The following is a 25,573-nucleotide window of genomic DNA, read 5'->3' on the forward strand; positions in this document are numbered from 1 at the left end:
CAAGTTCTAAGAAAGTACCAATTGTTGAGCAAAATTGACTATAGAAAACTGAAAATGAGTTAGGTTCAAAAGGTGTTCGGTTGACCAAGTTGTTCGGATAAATGAGGTTCTACTGTACTTTCAAACTAACCTCATACACCAGAGCACTTGGGAAATGTGTGGGAATATGGTAACAATTGACGCTTTAAAGACAAGGAATTCTACGTGTATTTATGAATTTTAGTGAATTGACAAGTTTTCACAGCAATTCTTGTGTTGTTTTCAGTTATTAATACCTAAAGAAACAGCTACAGCCTAAAGGTATCACTTGTGTGCTCAGGCATTTTCTATATAAAATGTCTACTTCAGTTTTTACCAGCCCTTTAAATTTTTTGCACAAGTTCAGAATCTTCCTATACGTTAAAAAAAAAATCCAGATTTTGAAAAGAATTTATTCAGTCCCTCTTTCTCAACAATAATGATTGATATTATTCGTACGAATCCTTTCTTAATTACATATGTCCCAAAAAATAAAGTATTTAAAGAAGTATATAAAAGTTTGTATAATAAAATTTAAAAAAAACTAATTTAGTGCATGTTTTCCAATTTCCTTACTGAATCCATTTCGAATCATGAATAGCTATTTAAAGAAAAACATCATACTTTGTGTCATTAAATTTCAATTTTTGTACCCCGTACACCCTTTTTTTTTTTTTGGAAAAACCAGAATATCATATTGAGTCATGAGTGAATCATGTCAAATATTGCTATTGATAAGTCATTGTAAATGAACTAACAATTTGGCATTTATTTTAGTCCTCATCATTAGAACTAACAGGGTCTGAACCTTCGTTTCCACTTTCATCATCAGGGGCACTTTCATTATCGGATTCGTCCAACTGCTGAGACAAAATTTCGTTGCCTTTCAGATCTCTGTTCTTCAGATTACCCACCCAGAATGCATCTTGGCATTTATTGACAGCTAACATGAGTTTCACTCGGTACACAAATCTTTCCAGGGACTTCTTCAAAAATGGGACCTGTCGTATTAGGGAAACGTCTTGCACAACTTTAGAATGAAGACAAACATGTTGTAGATACCTCGTACTCGATTGCAAGTTCTTTACCAGAAGAATGCTTTGTTCTCTATGTGAAGAAAAAAGTTTGTCCAGAAACGGCATACCACTCTTCAAAAATATGTCTATGAACTGCCTTCCATACTTCAAAGTTGTGGCTATGATAGATCTGGATTCAAACGTCTTGATCAAGCCAACCAGCCTATGGAAAACATCTACCGCCTTTGACCACTGCCTCAGTTCTTCGCTTTGACGACGCTTGCAATCATAGAAGACCTTCATTACTTGTACCAAAGTATTGAGCATTATTTTATAATACACGCCCAGAGTGGATTTTCTCAGAGTGCTAAATGAATCCACTTCGTTTGCCTTATTTGGTTCAGCCAAGTTTTCTGACGCCTTCTTTGACAATTCAACAAGTGACTCTAAAACATCTTCACTATGCTTCAGGTATGCTAAAAGAATAGCCGATATGCTGGAATTAAGTTGACCAGCCTTGATCTTGCGTTTTTTGATTTCCGGCCAATTTTTTTTCAGAAATCCTTTAGCAATAACCGATATCTGTTTCATTGGCCCGTGATTATCTGAGAAGGATGCTACTATTCCTAAAAGTTCAACAAGTATAGCACTGGTGGAAAGATTGAAAACAGCATCGTCAAACTTTACTAAATACTCTATAGAAGTTTCAATACCAGCTTGAAGACTCCGTTCTTTGGAACTGGTCTCTTCTCTGCTCGCGATGTTACTAATAGCATTCTTCAAAAGTTCTTCATTCTCGCCAAGTGCTAACTGCTTCCAGCTCAAGACTGAATTTAAAACCTTGAAAGTCATTTGCATGCAATTTGATATAATCGTAGAGTCTCCCATAGACAGTATTTGACTATCAGAAGAACCATTTTCATCAGATGTGAGGTATCGGAAATAGTTGGCAAATTCTTCCAGGATATGACACAGCGCGGGAAATAACTCAACACAGAACTTCACCACTTGTTCTGCACTATGTTGTTCAAGATTAGAAAAACCTGCTAAAGGTTGCTTGGAACTGAAAAGTGGCTGTCCTTTCGATATTTGTAACTTGTAGCGTATTTTTGATAGCAAATCATCCAAAAGGAACTGAAGCTCTGAAGGATGAAGTGATACTTCTCTATCTTTCTCACCAGCATATATGCATCCTAATTTCTTCAATGTTATTCCCGATTTGAATAACTCAAACACACTGATATCTAATTCTCGGAAGAAGGGCTGTAGTGAAGTCATTGCAACTGAGAAGTTCTCCATATTATCTAACAGTGAGCATTCATTCCCCGATTCCACTTCAGATGCAGTATCCTCAGCTGTTGAATCCCCACAATTAGAAAGAGCTGTTTTGCTTGTGTTTTTCTTTGATTTATTGCCTTTTCCCTTCTTGCGCTTTTTATTTTTGGATTGCTTTTGAAAGAAAAGCTTTGGACGAGAGACCTCACTAGCATCAAAGTCGAAATTCATTATTGGGGGTGAGTAATTATCACACCCTTTCAGATGCTTCATCATTATCTCTTGCAACTCGATCAACAACTGCAATCGCAGGATAACACTCATTTTCATCTCGTCATTACTACCAATACTTGCAAAAGCATTGAGATTTTCTCTAATCCAGTTCATGCAATAAAATATTGAATCTAATATCAGATGTTTTTTGTTATCGGTTAAAGCTAAAGCACATCTTAGTTCCGGCACTAAAATAGGACATCCCAACAGACCGTCAATGCTTTCAAGAACTAGATCTTGAGCTTTCGTCTTGATGTGGAGCAAACGAAAGAGGGACAACAAACTCAAGGCATTGCCAACTCGAGGTTTGGAACTTGATGCCTTCTCTGAAACTGCAAGAGAATTGGAAAACTTCAATAAACGAGTGATGACTGCATTCACATCAACATGGTCTTGAGTGGATCTCTTGCTTGCATCTTGTGAACTGGGCACTAATTCGTCATCAAATTTACGCATCTGATATTTTTCCCTATTGTCCTTAAGTGCACCGTACAAATTTAAAGCTATCTGATCATCACTTTCGTCCAACCCAAACCTGAAATCAGCTTCTGTACTTGGACCCCTCACAGAGTGCCCAATGATGTCTGTGATATACTGAGGTTCAAAGTGGCTCAACAAGTTCTCTTCAACCCAGTTATCAACAACCGGAATAGATTTCTCTTTCATGAAGGTGCGGCATAGTTCGTCGAAAAACAGAGCAAGAGCTTCGGGATGATTTATAACACTTTGATAAGCAAGCTCCAAAAGTGGTACAGCATGTTGTTGAACTTTTTCTATCAGCTCATCGCTATCCACTACATCTGATGACGCTGAAACTTCTTCAGGTTTGCAACAGACAGTTTTGACAGTTACAAGGGCACCAATGACACCTATTTTAGCATATTTAATATCATTGTTTTTCAGCTGCTTACGTATTATCATTTGCATATCATCCTCCATCATATGACCTTCACGTCCACCTTGATATGTCAGATAGCTTAACATCTCGTAAACTTTCCTGACTTGCGTAAGAGTAAAACTGTCAAAATAATCCAACAAATTTTTTATAAAAATGCCAAAGTGACCCATGACTGATGTATGCACTCGTACTAGAGACAGCAAAGTATTTATGGCAGCATCTCTTTCATGAACCAATCCACTGCCAGCATGAGTGACAAGATTACCAACTACATTCTGTTTAGAGTGCGTTTTGAACCATTCAAATGATTTCACATACATGGAGCTCCCGAACGATGATATAACTGCTTCTGGTAACTTCAGCATCGCTTCAGACAAACTCAATATGCTCGATAAATAATCTTTCAGGACAACATTATTATGTTTAAAAGTTTCACTTAATAGCTTCTCATTCAACTCTCCATTCCTGACTTTTCTTTTCATCATATTCTCGACTTTCTTTTGGTACAAAGATATAGAGTGCAATACAAAAATCATAATAATATCAAAAGCTCTGAACGGTTCAGAAGAGCCCACAGAATCCAAAACTTGAATCCAGGAATCGCACACTTGTTTCTGGAACTGTATTGCCAGTTTTATGGAATCAATCAGCAAAACACTATTGCATTTCTCACCAGTATTATGTCCAGCAATGGAAATCGGAGTGGATGACCATTCGGGATCGAACTCGGGCGCTATCTCCAATCTTTGCCTCACTTCTCTGATAGTCTCTTTCATATCATCAGTTCTTAGATCAGTGAGCACGAAACGGGCAATACCAGGAAGGTCCTCGATTTTTGCCACGGAGAGTGTCTTCAGAACCTGTTCCCGCACAGTCGACAAGGTGTCTTCAGCAACGGCCAAGTTAGACAGAGCCATCAACACTGTAACCGTCAAACTGCTACTTTCAAGCAAAACCTCCGCCAAAACATGCGCAGCAGAATCGTGGTCAGATACGTGCAATATCTCGGGTAACAGGGAGATAATGTCTTTTTGTACCTCGACAGGAGTTATTCTCACAAACTCCAGTAACTTCTCAGCGATTTCACTGCTGTTGACCAACCTACTAAGGGACCTGAACTGCGAGAGGATCATGCAGGACAGGCTCCGTCCTTCAGTCGGGTCAAATATATCACTGCTGTCAGCGAAAGAGAAATCGGCTAGTTTTTGCAACAACAGCTTCCCGACGTTCTCTTGCAATGATTCGACATTGAGAAGGAGGTGCAAAAAACTATCCTGTCGCTCGTTGCGAGCATTTTTACAACTCGAGGATGTCACAGTTGGTAACAAACACCACTTGAACCTGATGTCATCTTCGAGCAATTTCTCCAGGCCACTCACAAACGCCTCCACAGATTCTTTAGATGATAAGTTCTTCTCGAGGACGCGCAGGAACTTGTCTTGGTCCACTTCGAGCTCATTGGGCTCATTCTCAAGGCCCACAACAAACCCAGCTTTCTTGAGTCCATTGTAGAAAGGGTCGCTGCCCGAAGCCCTCTTTTTCTTCTTCGAAGCTTGGCTTTGCACAGGGTTTTTGTCTTTCGCCGATGACCTCTTTCGGCCGGACATGCTTCTTTCTCCTTCAATTGAATTCTGAACACACTTCAAATCGAAAAGAAAACAAACTAGCCCAATGGACAGTCGGGCTATCGCTGTTATCAGAAAATTTCGCGCCCTTGCACTTTAAGCAGCAGTTCATGAAAGCGAGGAGGAGCTGATATAGTGCAGACGATTTTCCGTCCCTTCAATTTCTGGATCACAGTCCGTAAACATGTATTCCTAAAAATTAATAACTACTACGGAGACTAGTTTCAGAAATGCAATTTTTTTGCCTTTATTTATTCCTCAATATCTTTTGTTGTTCATCGTCAAGGAAAGAACAAAATTTTTATGAAATAAAACAAGGTCTGACCATATTTCATCTTCATTTCACTTCGCGTGTCAATGTTTTTCGTGAATTTTCACATCTCCAATGAGTTTTCATCTCATCCAGCTTATATCACTACTTCATGGTTTTCATTCAATCAACAATAGTTGGCAACTTCGCACTTTTTGGCTAGGATTGGCAATATCCTGTATTTTATCTGGAGGAAATATGGTCAGCTTTATCGAAATTTATTTCATGGAAAAAAAAATAAATTACACATTAAAATATGCGGGATTTTTCAGTCATATGAATATGAAAACACAATGTAAAATTTGAAAAATAGTTTAAATCATTAGAGTAGACTTCATAAAAAAAACCCGAAATTTTGGGAGAAGCACTGAGCTATAGAAGCTGAGCTATAAGTTAAAGCCCACTGAGCTTTACTTATTGCCAAGTGCTTATAGCTCAGTGGGGAGAAGTAGGGTCATATGGTTATCAATACTCCTGTTTGTTGACATCGCAAAGTTACAGCTCAGGCCGTCTTGATTAATGAACACACTTGTTTACAAATATGTCTCGCGAAAATCGTGGTTGTTTCGATCCGAAAAAAGTTTCACACGGCATTGATTTTTTCCGTGAAGGAAACTCGGTGACCGGATTGTACGAGAAACAGTTCGCAGTTTATTTAGATGATGAGACTTTATTGCACAACACTTTGCCCTCATTCAAATGCGACAAGAAAGGTTGCACCTCCGAGTTTGATTCGATCCACGCCTACGAAGTGCATTTCCGAAGCTGTCACTTTAACATTTGTCTAGAATGCAACCTCGAATTTCCTTCGCAATGTCTATTGGACTTCCACATCGAAGAGAAACACGATTCATACCGGAAAGCCGCCGAGTCCAAGTCCCTGAATCCTTACAAATGTGCTGTATCCACTTGCGAAGAAACTTTCGGAGATACATCTGAGAGAAACGAGCACCTGATAAAAATACACAAGTATCCGCCCAATTATAAGTTCATGGGTGCTAAAATAAAAAACAAGAAAGATGATGGTGATGACAGAATGGACACCAGGGTCGACAACGAAACGAAGGATACAGAGTCACGGCGTGTCCCGAAATCCATATGTTTTGGGCGGAATTCGAGCAGGGGTTTCTACAGGAGAGGAGGTAACAAGGGAAAGCAACAACGTAGAACTATTGATTGCGCTACTGAGCGGGATAGCAAGGATACAACTGACATTTCTATGAAAGAACTTGAAGATGCGTTATAGTGTTGCATCCATGCACAACCTTTTTCCAGATTCTGTTAAAAATCTACTTCTTACCCTTTTTGTAAACTTTTTCAAATATTGGATTACTAAAAAGCATATTATACATTATATAATCTGAAATGCGATTCTTTTTTTTCTTTCAAACCGAGCACAGCTCCAGCCTATCAACATGGGTGATTAACTACTCAATGAGTTGCATATGAAAGCATGCATGTGTACTTAACAGTTTCAGTGTGTACCTAGTGTTCAGCGTGAATTTTGGTGCTGCCATCTGTTTTTCTAACTATGAGTGAAACGTATGCATTTTCAGGTATGCATTTGTAGGTATGTCTGTAGTTCCTAACTTTGAGATGAAAATGCCAGCCAATCTCACCATTTAAAAGCCTTGCAACAGGCCTATAATGATACATTTATTTAATGATTACACTTCACTCAGAAAATTTAATGACAGATGGCAGCACAATAACAAACATATAACAAACTTCATGTTAGGTTCACAACACATACACACTTTTTCCAGCATGCGCATGTCATCTTCGATCATCTGATACTAACCAGTGATACGAAAATTTTTGAAATGAGCTGTTAATTGAATGCTCTGTATTTTATATGACTCTGAGGTGTATATTTAGTGATTTTCTTTTGTGCAGTGACCTCTGTCTTAAAAAATTTGAACAAATTTTTTCCTATACCAGAAAAATTCCCCTTCATGAGAATAACTTTTTCGCAAGTCCTATTTACATTTCTCAATTCCTTCAATTTTAAACTTTACAAATTTAAGGCAAAAACTCCCCAGCATCAAGGATGGCAGCTGATCTGTTCATTTCACATCATCGTTACCTCCCTTCAAGTTCATAACCACCTACGAGCGTTTCATTCCCCCCCCCCCCCACACCATCTGGGAATTTGTAATGATTGCTGTCGTTATCAGTAGTTTTTGTTCATCTTGGCATAATTTTTGGCGACAAATGACAATCGGCCATTTACCGGTATTTGAGATCTCAAATTCCCTTGTTTCCTTTGAAAATATGGTCACATGAGAACTAATGCAATTTCTTCTTTAGTTTATACTAGGCTTTATGCAACTAAAAGGCCATCCCTAGTATATTTGACATTTAATATTAAACAATTTACGATAAATACTTATAAATTCACAAAAATTGGAAAAAGATATGCTAATAGCAAATTAATTCAAGACTGGGTTACATAAGCAGAGATAGACTTGGAAGTCTGGGGGGGGGGCAGGGTCATTATTGTTGGGGGCACGATGATGTCAATTCATATATACATCAGATGCATTTACCTCCAACATTAATTTCATGTCATACATTAGATCAGTCGACTCCACCTTTAATGCTGGGGGCAATGCCCCCCGCCCCGTATCTCCGGCCATGTTGGGTTAGTACAAAGAAAGACAAGGTGGATTTCACGGAAACCGGGGAGCACCACCACCTACCTAATGCAATTTAAATTTCCTGTCTGAATACTGCAGCCTTGCTGCCATCTATTAGAAATATATCTATCTAGAAATTTTAGAACTTCATTAAGCAATCAAACAAAAAGATAGGACTTGTGCTGCCATCTCCTACTTAGAATGCAAGTGAAAAACTGTCAACTGGTAATATTTTAAAATCATAGATGGCAGCAAATTCATTATATTGGATATTTTTACAATCGGTCAAAGCCGTACAAATACCTTTATGTCAACAAACATGGCCGCCCGCTTGAATTTGCGGGGACCATAGGTGATAGTCTGGGAGGCATGCGTGCATGATGTGTTAATTCATATATATACGTAAATACATTAGATCAGTTGGCTTTACCTTTGACGCTGGAGAGGGGGCAACGCCCTCCCATGGCCCACGTATCTCCATGGGGGAAGGGAACTCATTGAATGTTGTTCACAATATTGCTGATACAGGCTATCATCGATGTAGCAAACTCTCCCCAAAAAGCACCAATTGGAGGGGAAAAAAAACATGCCAATGATTGTTCAGATGAACAAATACAAAATAATCCATAACTTTACATGTTACTGATATAAATATTGTCAGTCGTAACTTACTTTTGTTATTCCAAAACAGCTTTGACCTTACTGAAGAGTTAACTGCCAACTAAGATTTAAAGGATGATACTAGATGTTTTATTTTTCTACAATATCAGATGGCAGCAGCCGTTCCAGGATCAGTTTTTTTTTTTCTGATGTTTACCATATCTGTTAATAGATGGCAGGTCATCAGTTTTCAATATACAAACTATACTAACATTGTAAAATGGAATTGTTTCCCTCTTAATCAGATGTGTGCTGGAATCCATAATATCAGATTAAGCCGACCATATTTTTCTTTCAACACACTTTCCTCAAAATGCCTAAAAGTGAGTTATCTAGTTGTAGTATTCACCTGACGAATTGTGACTTTTTTTTTATAATCATAAAATCATATTATACCGTGGAATGAATATTGTGAAATTTTCTTTTCATTATAATCAATAGGAGGGGGAAATTCAATACCATTATGATTATTAAACAACTCTTTTCTTTTCACTGATTCACATTTATTGAACTACTGATCAATTATCTTTCATAAATGTGGGATGTACAATAGAACCTCATTATAATGGACTAATAGGGACTGAAGGTTATCCGTTTTAATGAAAGTCTGGTTTATATTAATTAATTCTTATAGGGGTGCAATGCAACATCAATGAAAGTACAGTAGTAAAAAAGTGCTTATTATATATCAAATAAGAACAGCCATCATTATAGGTTGTGTTGAACTGAAAAAGATATGTGTACGTATACACTGCAGTAATCTCAATAGTTTTGGCTAGTGAGTCGTGCAGCGTATCCATGCTCAAGCAAAACACAATTATTGATGTTCAATAGCTTGCTTGAAAATGAGCTTTTTAAACGAATTAATACTTTTTAAAATGCTTAAAACGAGTTTTTAACTTTCTTCCATTACAATTGGACCCATTATAGTGAGGTTCTGCTGTATAAATATACATTATTATAATCAAAAATTTACGTTTATCATGATTTAGATCAGGGGTGCACACTCTTTTCTGTCCATGGGCCGTATTTCTGCCACTCACGTGCCAGAAACATTATATATTGGGAGCCATATGATGTATATTTCGCGGAGCATTACCATAATATTTTGGCTGTTCAAAAACTTCTAACAAAACTTGCCGAATGTTTTACACGAATCAATATTTTCAATACTACTAAATTATATAATGATAATTATAACTCTATAATGATTAATTATACTCACATATATTCATCTCATATATCACACACTAGCAAGAATAACGTCACAACTCGAAAACTCCTGAATTTTGAGTTAATTGTATGCACAAAACAACAAATTTTTTCCTTTACAAGTCATTAGTACTGACATTCCTGTAACTACAAAACTGGCCGTTAAGCAGCAAGAGTTTCATTCTAGTGTATAGACATCCTTTTGTATCGAAAAAGTGAAGTTTATTTTCATTCTTCTGCAATGTTAGGTTTTTTGAGTTGTGATGAGTGTCTTGCTGGTGTTTAATATATGTTTTTATGCTGAATTTATTATGTCTTGCAGTAGCCCTCTATTTCACGCCATTGGAAATTTTTTTTAAACAATTTTAGGGATAGATGGCGACTTTACTTGCTTTCAATAATTTTTTGGCTGCTTTAATCTGCAATTTTACTTGCATTAAACTCTCCCCCCCCCCCCATGATTGGCTGAACCTCATATGGATCCTGATTTCCCTGTATTTCTATGAAAAAATATTGTCAGCCTAGGCATATATCATGTTTTGTATATTGATCCTTTTCTAACAGAACACCTTTCGCAGGATATGCGGTACCTTTTGGCATTCGCATGAGGCCCATGGGCCAGAAGTTGTGCATCCCTGTTTTAGATGGAAACAAATATCATAAAAAAACAACAACACTGTGATGGGAGTTTAGACTTGAAAATAATGACATTGACTTATGAGTGCTTTTTCCATTAAAAGTATCATTACAATGATTATCAGACATTGTTTTTATTTTTTACTGCCTTCAACTCGCGTAATAATCACTTTCAATCCTTGTGACTCAATGGTGTGCTTTATCTTGAGGCAGCTGTCAGGAGGGTGCTCTTCGATTTCTTCCTCTTCATCTTCATCACACTCTTCATCTTCGTAATCCATCTCTTCATCACAACCGATCCCGCCGCCACTTCCACCAGCCTCGTCACCATTGGAAGTGTTCCCAGCTTCTCTTTTCGCTCTGTACCCGGCCACTATCGCTGAATTTAAGAAAAATGGTAAGTCATCACCATTTTCATCTGGATCGTCTTTGCCGAGATCCCTGCATGTTGATGGACGCATTCTTTTCCTCTTGTGAGATCTTACAGAGTCATCCTTGTAAACCACCATATTAGATAAAGGAAGCCTGGAAGCTAGTGTTTCCCCAAAATGATTATACAATTCTTTATAGACCTCGTGCAAGGGTTTCCTGATTTTATGAGATAAATCATCCATGTAGAAATGAGACCCATCAGTGCGGGAACAAGGAACCCTCATGCAGTTGATTTTGAAATCAGTTTTGTGTTTCATGTAGACTTCTGCAGCATTTAAGAGAGCAGAATGAAGTCTTTGTGCACTATCCACTTGTACCTGTGCTAAATTTATTGATCCCTTTTTTGCTTGATCAGGACTACTGTCCCATTTGCTGCATCCAGGAATAGATGCTCTTTCATTATTTTCGATACTATCTACTTCAGCGTTCCCTGCCTCGAAACTATGCTGGAGGATTTTGTCGATATGACACTTGATTTTGGATATATATGGATGCAGAGCTTCTTCTATAGCATCAGCACCCAGATTTGAAACAGCAACAACAGCACCATACAGACTCCACAATGGCTTGTTCTCGTCTCTAAACACCTTTTCCAATATCGGAAGAGTATGCTCATATTGACTGTTGACTGGAGTGGCCCACTCATCAATGATACACTTCAAAAGTGCCGATGCTGCATCCCTGACCTTCCAGTGATTCATCGCAAGATCTGGGGTGTGTTCCTGAGGTTCAGTTATACAGTATAAAAGAAAACGGATTAGAGGATTCAAATTGACTTCATGGCCAAGGTACATGAATGGATTATCCATTAGCGCTCGGATAAAGTCAAAAAGTTTTTGTACATTTGTTAGTTCATGATTCAATGTACGAACTTCTTCATCTGCGAAGGTGAGAAAATGAGGAAGTAGTTGACAAATCTTGGGATTCTGTCGCAAATTTTCAAGCGCCATAGAAACACATTTTTCATCATGGCTCATGACAACATCTGTAACAGCCTGATAATATTCTACCAGATCTTCAGGTATGTCATTAATATCATCAAAAGTTAGAGATTTTCCAGAAACAGACTGATCTGGAATCCTGATCATGCGATCTGAAAGCTGGCCAGTAGCTGAGTTACCTGATGCAGAGTTCTTTTCTGGCAAGGCCCACTGAACGTTAACCGATGACAATGAAGAAGTTATGAATTTTTCACTGGCTTCCATGCTTTTGATAATGTCGATCTCATGGTCGTCAGCTATGAAGAAATTCTGCACACGCTTGTATGCCACTGGTTTTTTTTCGCTATGACCAAAGGTTTGGAATCCATTGCACATATTTAAAGCATCGTCCACATCTTTGGTGGTGAGTCTGTTCCGTCCAGAGTTGTGCATGAACTGTGCTGCATACTGTAACACTTGACGAACCATGTAACTCGCGTCCTCTGAAAGCAATGTCAGAATTTCCTGAGAGATATCACGAAATTCTAGCATCATCCGAATAGATGATTCTGGTATCACTATGTGGTGCTCTTCTTCCACTATCTCGTTGTCTTCATCCAGTCCCATGATGAGTCTGGAAAATAATGAAGTGGGTGATTGTGTGTACCTACTTGAAAATTTAAGAACAAATGTTTGAAGTGATAGAAGCTTCAACCATCAAAATAATGTATGCAAGGGTCAGGCATAAGTCACTGTAACATTTGTTATCCTAAACATGGGAAGGGCTTCACAACTTCAAAACATGCAAAAGGAAAGAAGAGGTCACTAGATTATAAATTCAATACATGCCATATTTACCACTTAAATCATATTACTAGGCCATATATTTCCTTATACTTCTTAATTTGCACCTGCCGAAAACTGGAAGAAAGCCTACTTTATTGAAAAATATGACATTTTGAAGGGGTAAAAAGAACAATACTTTATTTCATGACTTTTCTAGCATTCCTTTCCCTACCACTGATGCACGAATGGCTAAGTATTATTTTTTATAACTTGATATTAGAGATTGGATGAATAGTGATTTGGCTGAATAACCGAATATTCTGCTAATGTTTTGGTTGCATATCAATTTGCTTAAAATTCATCACAATTATAAGTAAAATCAGTGTTTTTAGTTAAAAATAAAATTATTGGTAATTTCAAATATGATCACAATTCAACTTCAATTATGCAATTTACTTAAATAAATATTAAAAAACCTGGTAATTGAAATACAATATTCCCATGATACTGACAATAGAATTTAACTATATATTTTTATTTATTTATTTATACAATATTGTTGATCCTGGGGCCTATACAAGAGGATGCGATCAAAAATGACAAAGATATTGTTTGATACTGGACAAAAAACTAGTGACAGTGAGAGATTCGACAATAGAGCTTGGGAGTTTGTTCCATTCACCAATGGTATTAGGAAAGAAGCTGTATTTAAAGCAGTCAGTGGAAGCAAAAATAGGTTTTAATTTATGGGAATGGTCGAGTCTTCTAGAGATGTAGGATGGTTTAGCTAAGATACCAGAAGTATCTATGTTGAATTGACCATGGAAAACTTTATAAAACAATGTTAATCGAGAAATGAGACGAAGAGGAGGGAGGAGATAAAGTTTGTTTTTAAGTTCGGACATGGAAACAAAAGATGACCAGCAGTCGTGAGAAAATCGGGTGGATTTGTTTCGGATTGATTCGAGTTTGTCTATATTACTGGAGGTGTAGGGGTCCCAGATTTCAGCGCCATAGGAAAGAATGGAGGAGATATATGTTTGGTAACAGAGCAGTCTGATATCCCGAGTGCAGCGTTTAAGATTGCGGCGGAGAAAAAAAAAGTTTGTTAACACTTCTGGTAAATGTAGTCAACATGTTTGTCCCAACGTAGGTCGGCTGAGATTATGACGTCAAGGTATTTGATTTGAGAAACTTGGGATAAAATTAAATTATTGATGGAGTATGAGCATTCAAAAGGAAGTAATTAACGGATAACTTTCATGTGAACCGTTTTTGAGATATTCATTGGCATTTGCCATAAATAACACCAGTCTGCAATGGAAGCCAGATTATGTTGAAGAAGTTCTTGATTAGATTGATGGTGAATGATATGGGGTAAATTACACAGTCATCAGCAAATAATCTAGTGGTGCAGATGAGGGATTTCGGAAGGTCATTGATGTAAACCAAGGAAAGTAACAGGGAGAGGACCGATCCTTGAGGGGTCCCAGACTTTATGCGGACAAACTGTTTATGATGTTTTAGGAAAGCCTCCACCCAATTAAGTAATTGTACGTTGAGGCCAAGGAATGAGAGTTTAAGGAGAAGTTTATTATGGGGAACTTTATCAAAGGCTTTAGAGAAATCTACAAAAATTATATCAGTTTGTAGGTTTTATCAATGGTTCCCAAGAGGTCGTGGATGAAGAGGGTCATTTGAGAAGTAGTAGAGAGAGATTGTCTAAAACCGTGTTGGTTGGGGGAAAAGCTGATGGAGTCCAAGTGGATACGGATTTCTTTTGCTACAACATGTTCGAAAATTTTACAACAGGAGGAGGTGATTGCTATTGACCTGAAGTTAAGGGGATCGGAAAGTAGACCGATTTTATAGATAAGAATAATTTTATTGTTTTTCCAGTCATTCGGGAGGATAGCAGTATTTAGTGAAACATTGAATAGGATTAAAAGATAGTCGGCGGCTTCATCAACACAGAATTTAAGAATAGAATTTGGGATGTCATTGGGGCCAAGAAATAGGGTTTTAGTTTTTTCAGTAATTTTAGGATACCCTGTTTGGAGAAAGATATTGGGGGTGAATTGTGGATAGAATCAAAAAAAAAGTATTGGAGAAAGGTCCTATTGAGAAAACCGAGAAGAACGCTAAGTTGAATTCGAGAGCCATCTCTGAAGAAGATTTATATTTATTTGAACTTCTGAGGAAAGTGGGACCAACAGATTTAGGTCTAGGGTAACTCCAGAATTTTGTTGGGTTAGTTTTTAAGTAATGGGGTAGAGAACGAGAGAGGTATCTGGTCTTTTGGGCGATAATGAGGTTTCTGAGGTCTTGGGTGAAGGCTGAAATTACGGATTTGAATGAATCGGATTTGTTGGTTTTATATTTGAAAGTGATATAGCGGATTTTCCTCTTTAGATGAATAATGTCTCTGGTAATCCACGGATTAAAAAATACTTAGAAGAAAGTTTTTTAATGACTGGGGTTTTATGGTTGGAGCAACCCTCAAAGACTGAAGTAGAAAGAATAGAAATTTGATTGGAGGTAGCGATAAGATCTAAGGTAGAGCTGGAGTAAAAGGTGTATTGGACCAAGTTAAATTTAAGAAAGATATTGAAAACTTTGTTATTAATTCTGTGATTGCCGGACAGGGATTCCATATTTTTCCAGTCAATACCAGGAAGATTCCAGTCTCCTGAGATAATAATAGAATGTGTATAGGAAAACTTTTCAAGAATAATTTCCAGTTGTTCAAAAAGGTGGAAGTCTGGAGAGGGAGGGAAATAGACAGAAAAGATGGCAAGTGGGAAACAGTTGGGTGGAAGCCATTCGGCTCCAACAATTTTGAGGTCGGAATCTAATAGAATTTCAGTTAAAGGGTTAGAATTTTTGAAAGTAAGACCCCGTTCCCCCCCCCCCCTCGAGAGTTTCTGTCTTTTCAAAAAGCATTGTAATCAGGTGGTAAAATTTCAGAATTCGAGATTGTATTATTTAGCCATGATTCTGTAACTCCCAGAAAATGGGGATTATGGATGAGTAGGAATGATTCAACAAAATATGTTTTATTTTTCAGGCTGCAAGTGTTAATAGTTCCCAATTGAAAGGCATTTTTAATTTGGAGGTTGTGTAGACAGAGGGGTTGCTCGGGGTGAGTAGCTTAAAAAGGGCACCAAAGGGATATGGGAGGAGAGGGAGGGCAAGAAAGGGTTTGAAGGAGCATCAGCGGGGAAGATGGGGCGAATGTCGTTAATATTGGGATCCCAGAAATATTTAGTGCTATTGATGAGTGCAAAATTGTGAATAAGTTTTACTTTAATGCCTTTGTCTAAGAATTTTTGAGTTGCCCTCCAGATTTGACTACGAAATTTGCGTGTATCGAAGGAGAAATTTTCTGAGATTGATATGTTGCTGTTTTTGAGTTTGGAGGCATTTTTTAGAATCTCGCTTTTGAGTTTAAATTTATTCAACTTTATTATGGAAAGTCAGCATGTTTTCGTAACAGAGACTTTCAAAATCCATGACTTTAAGTCATAAAATGCAAAAAATAAACTATTATTACAAAATAAAAACAAAAAATATTTATGAAACATTAAACTTCAAGTCATTGACTATAATTTAAGATCAATTTTATTTTGAAAATTCAATTTTTAATTTTTCATTTCAAAAATATGTAATGTAGGCTAAACTTTTTGGGGGGGGGGGAATGACCCATATTCTTCAGTTAGCGAGCCTGCATAATTCATGCTCACTTCCACGTTTTATTGCAGTAAGATTCTGTTTTCAGTTTCATGCTTTCCCTGTCTGAGAAATTCCCCAACATAACCTTTTCCACAGGCAGGGATATATACCACACAATAAAATATAATCAGTAAATTTTAAATTCATTGAAAAAATTCCAATTTCCAATTTTCCAACATCATTTTTCCAAATTAGTTTGATGTACTTAGATTTACACAGATATTTGGCCAAATAAATAAGCATTATTCAGCCGAACCAAATATTCGCAAAAGAGCCAAATATTTATTCCCATCTCTGTTTGACACAGTGCTTTTTTTCTGTTGTCAAAAAATTTTGTCAAGCTGGTTGTTAAAGCAGAAAATCTATAATAAATTGAAAGATCATTCACATAACTTCATGTTCATTTTTTTCTTTTTTAAATTTCACAATGTTTTTATCTCTTATAAATATTTTAACTTCATGTCATATTTTCATGTATGGCAATAATTTGAAGGTTTTGGACAGTTAAGGATATAAGGATGTGGACAATAGGGTAAAAATCATGTGAGTCTGTATGTACACATCCTTTTCAAAAAATTAGGAATTTATGAGAGCTGTTGATTTTCCAAAAGATTCTGAGTCGCCTTCATGGTGATGTGAGATGCATAGGCCAGACTGACCTATGGGCCACTGGCAATTGACAGCTCCATCATGAGAACACACTCGTCCATTCTTCACGTTTGGTTTAGCACTTCCTGACCAAATACAACACAGCTGTGCTTTGTCAAGTTTGTTACTGGCCCGACATGTCTCCATGTAACTTCTAGCTCTTCCCCAAGCTGAAAAGGCCCCTTAATGGGGCATGATTTCAGTTAAACGAAAATCTGACAGTGCTCACTTACACTTCCTCAATAATTGACTATCTGTAAGCAACTGGCAGCTTTTGCAGGCAGGGAAAATTTAAGCATGTGCATTAGGATCGTGTACATACGTGTACCAAAACACGATTTCCTAACTTCATTGACTTAATCATGAAAAATTATAGTCAGATACTTTTGAATGAACTCTTTTTGGATTTTGGATCTAATGTGTACCTTTTCTTACTAAAATTGAATTTGTTTATAGTGGTCTGCATTGAAATCTATGAGCAATATTACAACAGAATACCTAATTTTACAGCTGAGAAATAAGGTGCATGTTAGATGCAAGGGAACGTAATACAAAAATGTGAAAAACACAGAATAATATAGAAGTATTATCAAGATAATGGCTTACTTGGGAACAGTTTCTAGTGCTAGAAAACTTTAGTTATGCTTCAATGCTTGCAGAAAAATGAAGAAATTACACTCTAATGCCAGAAACAGCTGATTTCCATTTTATATAGCTCCGAATATAGTCTTTGATAGACAACTATGTAGGGATTAGAAAGAGTTTTATCAGTTTATTCTAAAAATTTGAAGCAGTGATACAATTGGGAAATCGACAATAAAAAGTATACTAACTATGAGTAACAATGCATTTTAACATCAATTCTAATTTTTCAAACATATCCTATAGTGTAGGTTTTGGAGAATCATAGGTTGCATAATGCTTAAAAAATTAGTTAGTGCTTGAAGTATGTGTGATAACTGAGACTTGAAATCTGAGGACGATACAAAAGTTTTGGAATTTAGCATGAGAGATTTTGTAGGGCCACACTAATTATCTGGTTCATCCTTTTTTCCCTTTCAACGGAGCAAACCTCTGATCTATTGCCTTAGCAATTTATTACTTACCATTCCAATTGAATTGTGTAGAATCTGATAATAGGCCCAGATTATATAAGTTGGATATCTCTGTGGATCAGCGCCACAACCTATGTATCTTGTCAGCCAAGGCAAGCATACACACATTTTGTCCCCCCCCCCTCCCCCCTATGCAATGCAGAAGGAGTAGTTAAAGGATGAATTCGTCGTTTCTTTAGTCCAGTGCACGGAGCACCAGAACGGCCTCTACCCCCATCCTTCTAGTTGTGGTCCTGCTGTGGATGATACGACTAAACCACACATGTATCTCGTCCACATTCCTCTGTTGAACTTCTAGCAAACTGATACATGTTGGAATGCGTGTGTACGTCTTGTGAACCTAACGTGAAGTTTGTTTCTGTGTAATGCTTGTTATAGTGCTGCCATCTGTCAACTATTTCTCAAGCTATGAGTGAAGTGTAATGATTGAAGATTTGTATCCCGTGAGACTACAGAAATAAACTAAACAAATACAACAATAGAAAACGTCATTAAAAATGAGCAAGAGTGATGAACAAAAAATTAGTTTGAAATAAGCAAAATTTAAAATCATCCTTGGCATGTGAACTTGATTTTCTTTTTCTTCCCCATCACGTTTACTACGGTTTCAAATGACAAAAAGAAATAAGTTAACACACAATAAAACAAATAAAAGGTTGTTCACATAAAAACTCGGAACTTCACAATTCAAAAAAAGCATAATTGCACATAAAAAAGATGAGCACCATCAACACCTACCAGGGATATTGAAAGTATTATGTTTACATTAAATCAGCGATTCCTCCATCACAACAAACAACGATTCATTGAGACGTCTTTGACTCAATAATTAAATCATCCACAGACATTTAATTATGGTTGTGTGTTAAATTATTCCGATTCATGCAATAGCCAGACAAAAACAAATTTTTTTAATATTTTTTTATAGGTAGATTTTGATATTTATTTTTTAAATTTTGAATATGCACGGCTCTATAATTTTTGATTCTAGTATTGTTTTACCGGATCTGGCAACGACCTCGCGTTAAGCACAACACAAGTTTTAAATGCTCATAAGTTTTAAATCATTATGACTTGATGACAGTAGCTTCTCGAATCGTCGATTTGATTGATAAATTCTTGGCTTTGGATGATGGAGGTGGAGAACTTTTTCGGTTGCTACCTCCTGTACTCCTTGAATGAGAAGTATAAAGGCCGAGTGTACATAGGTTTCACTGTTGATCCAAATCGTCGCATCAAGCAGCATAATAGGGGACTCAAAGCCGGAGGAGCCTGGAAAACGAGCAACAAGGGGCCTTGGTAATTACTTCCCGTGTATTTGGTAAACTTTGATCGTTGCTTTATCTCTCCAGATCAGTGCCGTGTTAAGGCACGGCCCGGGGCGCCTCCTAAAAATGCGATCTGGTTGAAACTTTCAAGAATTTGCCCGGTAGGGCCTTAGAAAAATCACTTGGCCCGGGGGCCCATGATGCTCTTGAGAGACCTCCCTGTCCTACATAGACTAAAATTTGTTATACGAAGGTTTCAACAACTGACTGATAATTAGATGAATTCAGGCGAATTAAAATTAAACTGCTTTGGTGGGTAATCAAACCCATGTCCTCTCACTTGCCCGCTAAGCATGCTAGATCACTATGCAGCAAAGGCAATTAACTTCTCTCCTCAGAGCTCGTTTGTGCTGAATGGGACCGTATGTGGACAGTCAGACCTAAGCAACTCGGGCCAAAGCTCTTAATGGGTGGGATGTTTCTAATTTCAAGGCTTCTAAGGGTCACCTAGCAGTGGTCCAATTGAGCTAAAATTTTGCGCAGATAGTTTTTTTAATTTAACAGTATTACTGAGTGGAAGCAGCAAAATTTTAACGCTCAGAAATTACCCATAGCTAAGGGCCACCTTAGTTTCTAGGCATCAACGACAGTTTTTGACTTATTGTGAACAATCTTTAGTCACTTTAAATGTTCTGCTAGATTTTTGCTTCTTGCTTGAAATATCAAAATATTCAGATCATAGATTGTGAATTTTGTTTCCAATTTAATGCAAGTTAATTAGTAATTTCTTCCGACATATAGTTTACTGTATTACGTATGTATTTTTTTTTTCATTCAATTGCAGGGAAATGGTGCTGATCATCCATGGTTTTCCTAATGAGGTGTCTGCTCTTAGAGTATGTTTTTTTCCTACTAACTCTTCAATTCCAACTAACTCTTTAACTTTTATTGACCCACTGGGAGGACTTTCAGTCCCTTAGGATGCCGCTGCGGTGGTTGAGTAGTCATAATGACGGACTCGCGGTGCGAAGATCAGGGTTCGAACCCCACAGTCACCGCAGGGGTGGTCGGCTGAAGTTGGTTTCCCGTGGTTCCCAACTTCGAGTCGCAATGCGAGTCGATCTCCCCATTAAAAAGTCTCCCCACAGAGAGCAACAGACCTACAGCGATTAATTATTCAATCATTACACTTCACTCATAGTTAGAAAAACTGGTGGAAGATGGCAGCACTACACATAACATGCATTACACAGAAACAAACTTTACATCAGGTTTCACTACACGTACATGCACATTCCCGCATGTACCAATTCATTAGAGGTTCCACAAAGGAATATGGACGAGGTGCATGTCTGGGTTTAGTAGTAGTAGTCCCTTAGGATCACAGAGTGTGTTGTCGTAATGTAATTTTTTGTGGAGTTTTATTTTTTTTTTTGTGTTTTTAATTTTTTTGATTGTATGTTTTATGTGCTGTGTTCAGTCCAAAAAAACAAATACTCTTGTATACAACTAAAATGAAAGGTATCGGTTTTTATGTCTATACAGTAGAATTATCCAAGACTGTTAGCCGGTGTGTGTTAGCTTTTTAGTGATAATTCTTTTCTTATTAAGGGGAATAAATTCTTTTATGGATGAATATGATGATGAGAGTAAAAAGATTTCAGCAAAGCTAACATTGAAAATCATCGTATAGCTTCAACAGTTACACCACCATTCATTTATTGCAAATTATGAAAATTTTTTTCTCTTTTAGAATTATATTCTAATTTGATTATTTTTTTTATATTTGTGCTTTCGAAGATATTTCTTTTTAGTCAAGCCACATTCATCTAAAAAAATACTTCAATTTCATCAAGTTGGTATTGAATCCCTGTAAACAATTGAGTTATTGACAAAATTTGCTAGGAAGGCACTTCGTGCCCTCTTCAGTAGCCACCTCTGTTGCAAATCAGATATAACAGTTAAGTGATTTTTCAAAAGACATTGCTTAGTTGGTGTGAAGGAAATCTTAATTCATAGGTCTCCACCCAGGAAAACCCTGAGAACCTCTGGAACTTAAATTTACAAACTGCACATTTTTATTAATTTTCTGATCCCAAACAATGTACTATTTCTTTAAATGTCTTTCCCATTTGCGGACTTTCAATTTTATATGGTTAATTTTTCATCTTCGAATGGGTTTGTAAAAACGAGCGCAGACTATAATTTTTGTGAGTTAGCATGTAAATTGGTAGGCTTTGGAACTTCCCACAAAATAAAGAGCACAAGAATATCACCTAGCCTGGAGGCTTATGATGCTGTTGAGACTGCCGTGGTTAGAGCTGCCACATCACTGTGACTCACAGAAATGATGACGCTACTGCTATTATTGAGCCTGTGACTAAACCCTACATGTACCATGTAAAAATTCCTAAATATATGGTATTTTTCATAAAAAATTTCTAAAACATTTGTGCACACAGGAATGGAGTTGTATGGCCCTAACATAGTCATGTGTGTTTCATGTTCAAGAAGTGCTGTCATATGCCTTCTATATTGGAAGTGAAAGTGGCAGAAGCCTGAATTTTCATGAATATTTGTTATATGAATGTTGCTGAAAAAATTGTACTACTGTGAAGCAAAGGCAGAACAAATTGTTTATATAGTCTATATCGCTCTTATTTGGTATAAATGGTTACAAATTATATCAGGCCTTCAAATTTATGTTATTTGATTATCAAAGAATTTAAGTTTTTTTGGCATAGGTTCATTTTAATTATACATAGGATCATTAGATTTTTATTGTGTACAGTCAATAGGGCTCCCACTTGTGTTACTTTTTGATAAAATGCTCTAATTTTGTCCTGTTTTCTAGATTTTGTTCTTATTTCTAGGTTTTGTTACTTTTCACTATTTTTTTTTACCAAATCTTGTCAACAAAATTTGTGTAAACTTTTTTAAATGAAAAGGGGGAATCAAAGTATTGCCAAATAATGCAAATGTAGTAGATTGCAATTAATGATTCTGTCCAAGTAGAAGTTGTATTATTTTTTGAGTTTATTTGGGGTGTGTGTGGGCCATGTGGTTTATTAATTTTTTTTGCTTAGTTTGAGGTTTCAAAACCCAATTTTGCATCAAAAAAACTTCCGAGTACAAAAAAATTTTGTATTTACAACTTCACGGTATTGGACTATTCATTGTTAACTAACATTCATCATTCTGGTGTATAGGTGAAACAACAATTTGCATAACAAAGCAGTTGGCCTGTTCTTGGTTTTGTGACTTTGATGTTACCCGAAAGCATTCAATTTCTTCTGTATTTTTAGGACATGTGCAGAGGCATAAACAATCTTTACAAAGCTCTGCAAAGAACTAGAAATGAAAATTCTTTATTTGTCAAAAACTAGCCCATGACATGTATTCTCAAGAATATTTCCTGAACAAAATTTGTAAAAGTGTGTTTTATTGAATTTTAAAACTTTCCTGATGTATATAAGCAAATAGTAGTCTCAATTGAAAAATCTTGAAATTAGAGAAATTGTTCTCGTGTTGTATACCTTCTGTGTTCTAGTTTGAATGGGCGTGGCAGCATCCCGATAAATCCAGAAGATTACGACATATCCCAAAGAAATTGCCGAGGGAGAATGCTTTCAAATACAGGTTTCGAGTCCTGACGGAAATGTTGCTGATTGGACCATGGAATAGACTACCTTTAACAATCAGATGGTTGAATGAAAAATACAGATTAAACTTTGAAGTGAGTATATGAAAACTCATTTCATATTATCGACTCCATATGTAGACGTGTTCATGTCAATGTTCATGTAGAATTTTCTATGAACAAAAATTCAAATGTGTGATACCTGAACACTCTCAGGGTGGATTCACATCTACAGGCACTCACTGTGTCGTGTCAGTCACGGCAAACATTCTTTAACATAAAACCACTGAGCATATTCATATCATGGCTGTGCAGACAAAAAATTTTGATTTTTTTGGAAGAATGTTTTCCATGTCTGACACAACACCGTGAGTGCCTGTAGATGTGAATCTGTTCTCAGAAAAAAATCACATAGCAGTGTCAAGTCTCGTGAATTTATACTCCATTCTCCTGGACTCTTGAAAAAATTCTTAACTCCTATATTTTGACTGCAATTGAAAATAATCCTTATTCTCCTCCTCCCCCCCCCCCCCCCAGAGAATGTCACACCATCACATTGAAGGTGGTAGATGTCCTTGCCAGGAAAGTGAATATGATGATTTCCAGCAATTTTTGTTTGACATAACTTAACATTTGTCTAATAAACTGCTAACTGCATCAGTTACTTAGTAACACTGATTTAAGTTTAGTTATCTAGGATCAAATCATCTGACCATGCTGGTAGCATTCACAAAAAGTTGTGTGATGAAATTCTTCAAATAATCATATCTCAAAAAATTATTGATGGTGAATCCTTCTCATGTCATCATGTACTTTGACATCACGCTAGTCAAAATTAATTGTTCCCTCAGATATATATTGCAAAGAAAAATCCAATGATATCACTCCAGTTTTAATATCTCTTCCTGTCTGGACACCAGGCGAGTTATCTCAATTCATGACAAATTGCTTTCCACTATATCTCGAGCAGTTCACAGCGAAAATATTGACTGTATCGTTTGTTAGCTATTCCAAAGGCAAAGCCAATGATAATGACATAATTTTATAATGTCAGTGACCACTTACATGATTCAAGACACAAAAAATGTATTGACATCAAAACTTACAGCCGTGTCTATGACTCAACCTACCTCTTTTTTTTTTCTTGTATGGTCAGTGCTACATTTTACCCCATTGGTGGCATTTGTAACTGAAAATTTCTTTCACAGAATCCTTTTCATGTCTTCATTAGTTTCCCCCTACAAAATTTGGTGTTGTTCCCGTGTTTATATGGAGCTACAGATAGCTCTGATTGCTGTTAGTTTAATTATAAACACCCTGTATATTAAACTGATAATTTTTTTAAATTTTCTCATTAATCAGCAATTAATTGATTAGTTATTAACCATAATTAAAAGTGGAAGTTTTGAGTCAATACAATTAAAACATTCCATCAAAATTTGCATAAAATTCATTTTGAAAGAGATTTAATCTTAAATGAAAAAGATTTGATCTTAACGTAACCTTCAAAAAGAATGACGAGTTTACCATGCATAGGGATTGATCAGTGAGTAACTATGCTGATTATACAGCATCATAGGTTATAGAAAGAAAATTGTGCCACTTTGATTTTTTTTTTTTTAAATTATTGATCTGTTAAAAAAATTGAGCTTCTATTTTGCAGGTTACAAAACTACCTCCCACTCATATGCCAATATGTACAGGTCATGTCCGATGTCATAAAGTGACGAGCCGAGGTGGAGAAAATGCAAGCAGCAAAGAAGAAGACGAAAGCATAGTAAAAAATGAGTGCTTTTCCTGCAGTCACTCCACTAATGAAAGATTAGTTACATGTTTTCATACAGACTGTCACACGTCATACCATATAAGCTGCTTAGCTAAACATTTTCTGTCAGACTGCCTAACGTTTATGATTCCTGTGGAAGGGAAATGCAGCAACTGCAACAGGATATTGCTTTGGGGTGATGTAATTAGATATTCTTTGGGATGTTACCAGAGTGAAGTCGAATCAGTTGACCAACATGAACAAAATTTTTAACAATTTTCAAAATATGAGAAAGATCCTGTCCTACCTCTCATAATGGTGAAAAGAAAATCATATATATAAAAAGACAACTCTCTCGTCAAAATGGAATTGAATCAGTGTACTCCATCAGTTGCATCTATTTTTAAATTTACAAAACAAAAAAAAATTAAGAAAAATACATTGTTCCATTGAAAAGCCCAGTGAAAAAAGTTCAGTAAATGTGAAATTTCCAAAAATTGCTATTATAAGCATCCGAAAAAGACGACGCTATGAAATAACGGGAAAATATAAATCATGTTCGTTAAATGAGTGAGTCTAACACTGTACCATAGCACTGGTCATGGAAAATCTTATTATTTATCTTTAAATAAAACTTATTTTTAAAATATAAGGTTTGTTTCATCCTGCTGTTCTTCGGACTTTTAAAAAATTATTTAAATTTTT

General features: G+C 36.5%; 4 protein-coding genes across 4 annotated transcripts; 2 read left to right on the top strand and 2 right to left on the bottom strand.

Moving 5' to 3' along the window:
• Positions 1-411: 411 nt before the first annotated feature.
• Positions 412-5,522, bottom strand: Fancd2 (Fanconi anemia complementation group D2). The gene has a single exon (XM_089232351.1). It carries the CDS (start codon positions 5,085-5,087, stop codon positions 792-794), a length of 4,296 nt encoding a protein of 1,431 aa, XP_089088477.1. The 5' UTR covers positions 5,088-5,522; the 3' UTR covers positions 412-791.
• A 313-nt stretch (positions 5,523-5,835) lies between these two features.
• l(2)k10201 (zinc finger protein 511 lethal (2) k10201) lies at positions 5,836-6,917 on the top strand. Its single transcript, XM_089235690.1, has one exon. The coding sequence runs from the start codon at positions 5,957-5,959 to the stop codon at positions 6,659-6,661; it is 705 nt and encodes a 234-aa protein (XP_089091816.1). The 5' UTR covers positions 5,836-5,956; the 3' UTR covers positions 6,662-6,917.
• A 2,293-nt stretch (positions 6,918-9,210) lies between these two features.
• LOC149090125 (TAF6-like RNA polymerase II p300/CBP-associated factor-associated factor 65 kDa subunit 6L) lies at positions 9,211-19,019 on the bottom strand. The gene is made up of 3 exons (XM_089232353.1): positions 18,934-19,019; positions 17,687-17,821; positions 9,211-12,548 (listed from the first exon to the last, which is right to left on the bottom strand). The coding sequence occupies exon 3, from the start codon at positions 12,539-12,541 to the stop codon at positions 10,697-10,699; it is 1,845 nt and encodes a 614-aa protein (XP_089088479.1). The 5' UTR covers positions 12,542-12,548; positions 17,687-17,821; positions 18,934-19,019; the 3' UTR covers positions 9,211-10,696.
• A 179-nt stretch (positions 19,020-19,198) lies between these two features.
• Positions 19,199-25,518, top strand: slx1 (structure-specific endonuclease subunit SLX1). Its single transcript, XM_089232359.1, has 4 exons — positions 19,199-19,494; positions 20,308-20,359; positions 23,014-23,199; positions 24,767-25,518. Exons 1-4 carry the CDS (start codon positions 19,325-19,327, stop codon positions 25,139-25,141), a joined length of 783 nt encoding a protein of 260 aa, XP_089088485.1. The 5' UTR covers positions 19,199-19,324; the 3' UTR covers positions 25,142-25,518.
• Positions 25,519-25,573: the final 55 nt, after the last annotated feature.

Source organism: Pholcus phalangioides, unplaced genomic scaffold (assembly GCF_987345545.1).
Source record: "Pholcus phalangioides strain wild (caught in Gottingen) unplaced genomic scaffold, Ppha-v1.0 ptg000001l_1, whole genome shotgun sequence".
Classification (NCBI taxonomy): Eukaryota; Metazoa; Arthropoda; class Arachnida; order Araneae; family Pholcidae; genus Pholcus; species Pholcus phalangioides.

Coding starts and splice junctions, on each gene's coding strand:
- slx1 (XM_089232359.1), top strand. CDS start 19,325: ATGATGGAGGTGGAGAACTTTTTCGGTTGCTACCTCCTGTACTCCTTG. Junction 19,495..20,307: donor ACGAGCAACAAGGGGCCTTG/GTAATTACTTCC, acceptor ATTCAATTGCAG/GGAAATGGTGCTGATCATCC. Junction 20,360..23,013: donor ATGAGGTGTCTGCTCTTAGA/GTATGTTTTTTT, acceptor TCTGTGTTCTAG/TTTGAATGGGCGTGGCAGCA.
- Fancd2 (XM_089232351.1), bottom strand. CDS start 5,087: ATGTCCGGCCGAAAGAGGTCATCGGCGAAAGACAAAAACCCTGTGCAA.
- LOC149090125 (XM_089232353.1), bottom strand. CDS start 12,541: ATGGGACTGGATGAAGACAACGAGATAGTGGAAGAAGAGCACCACATA.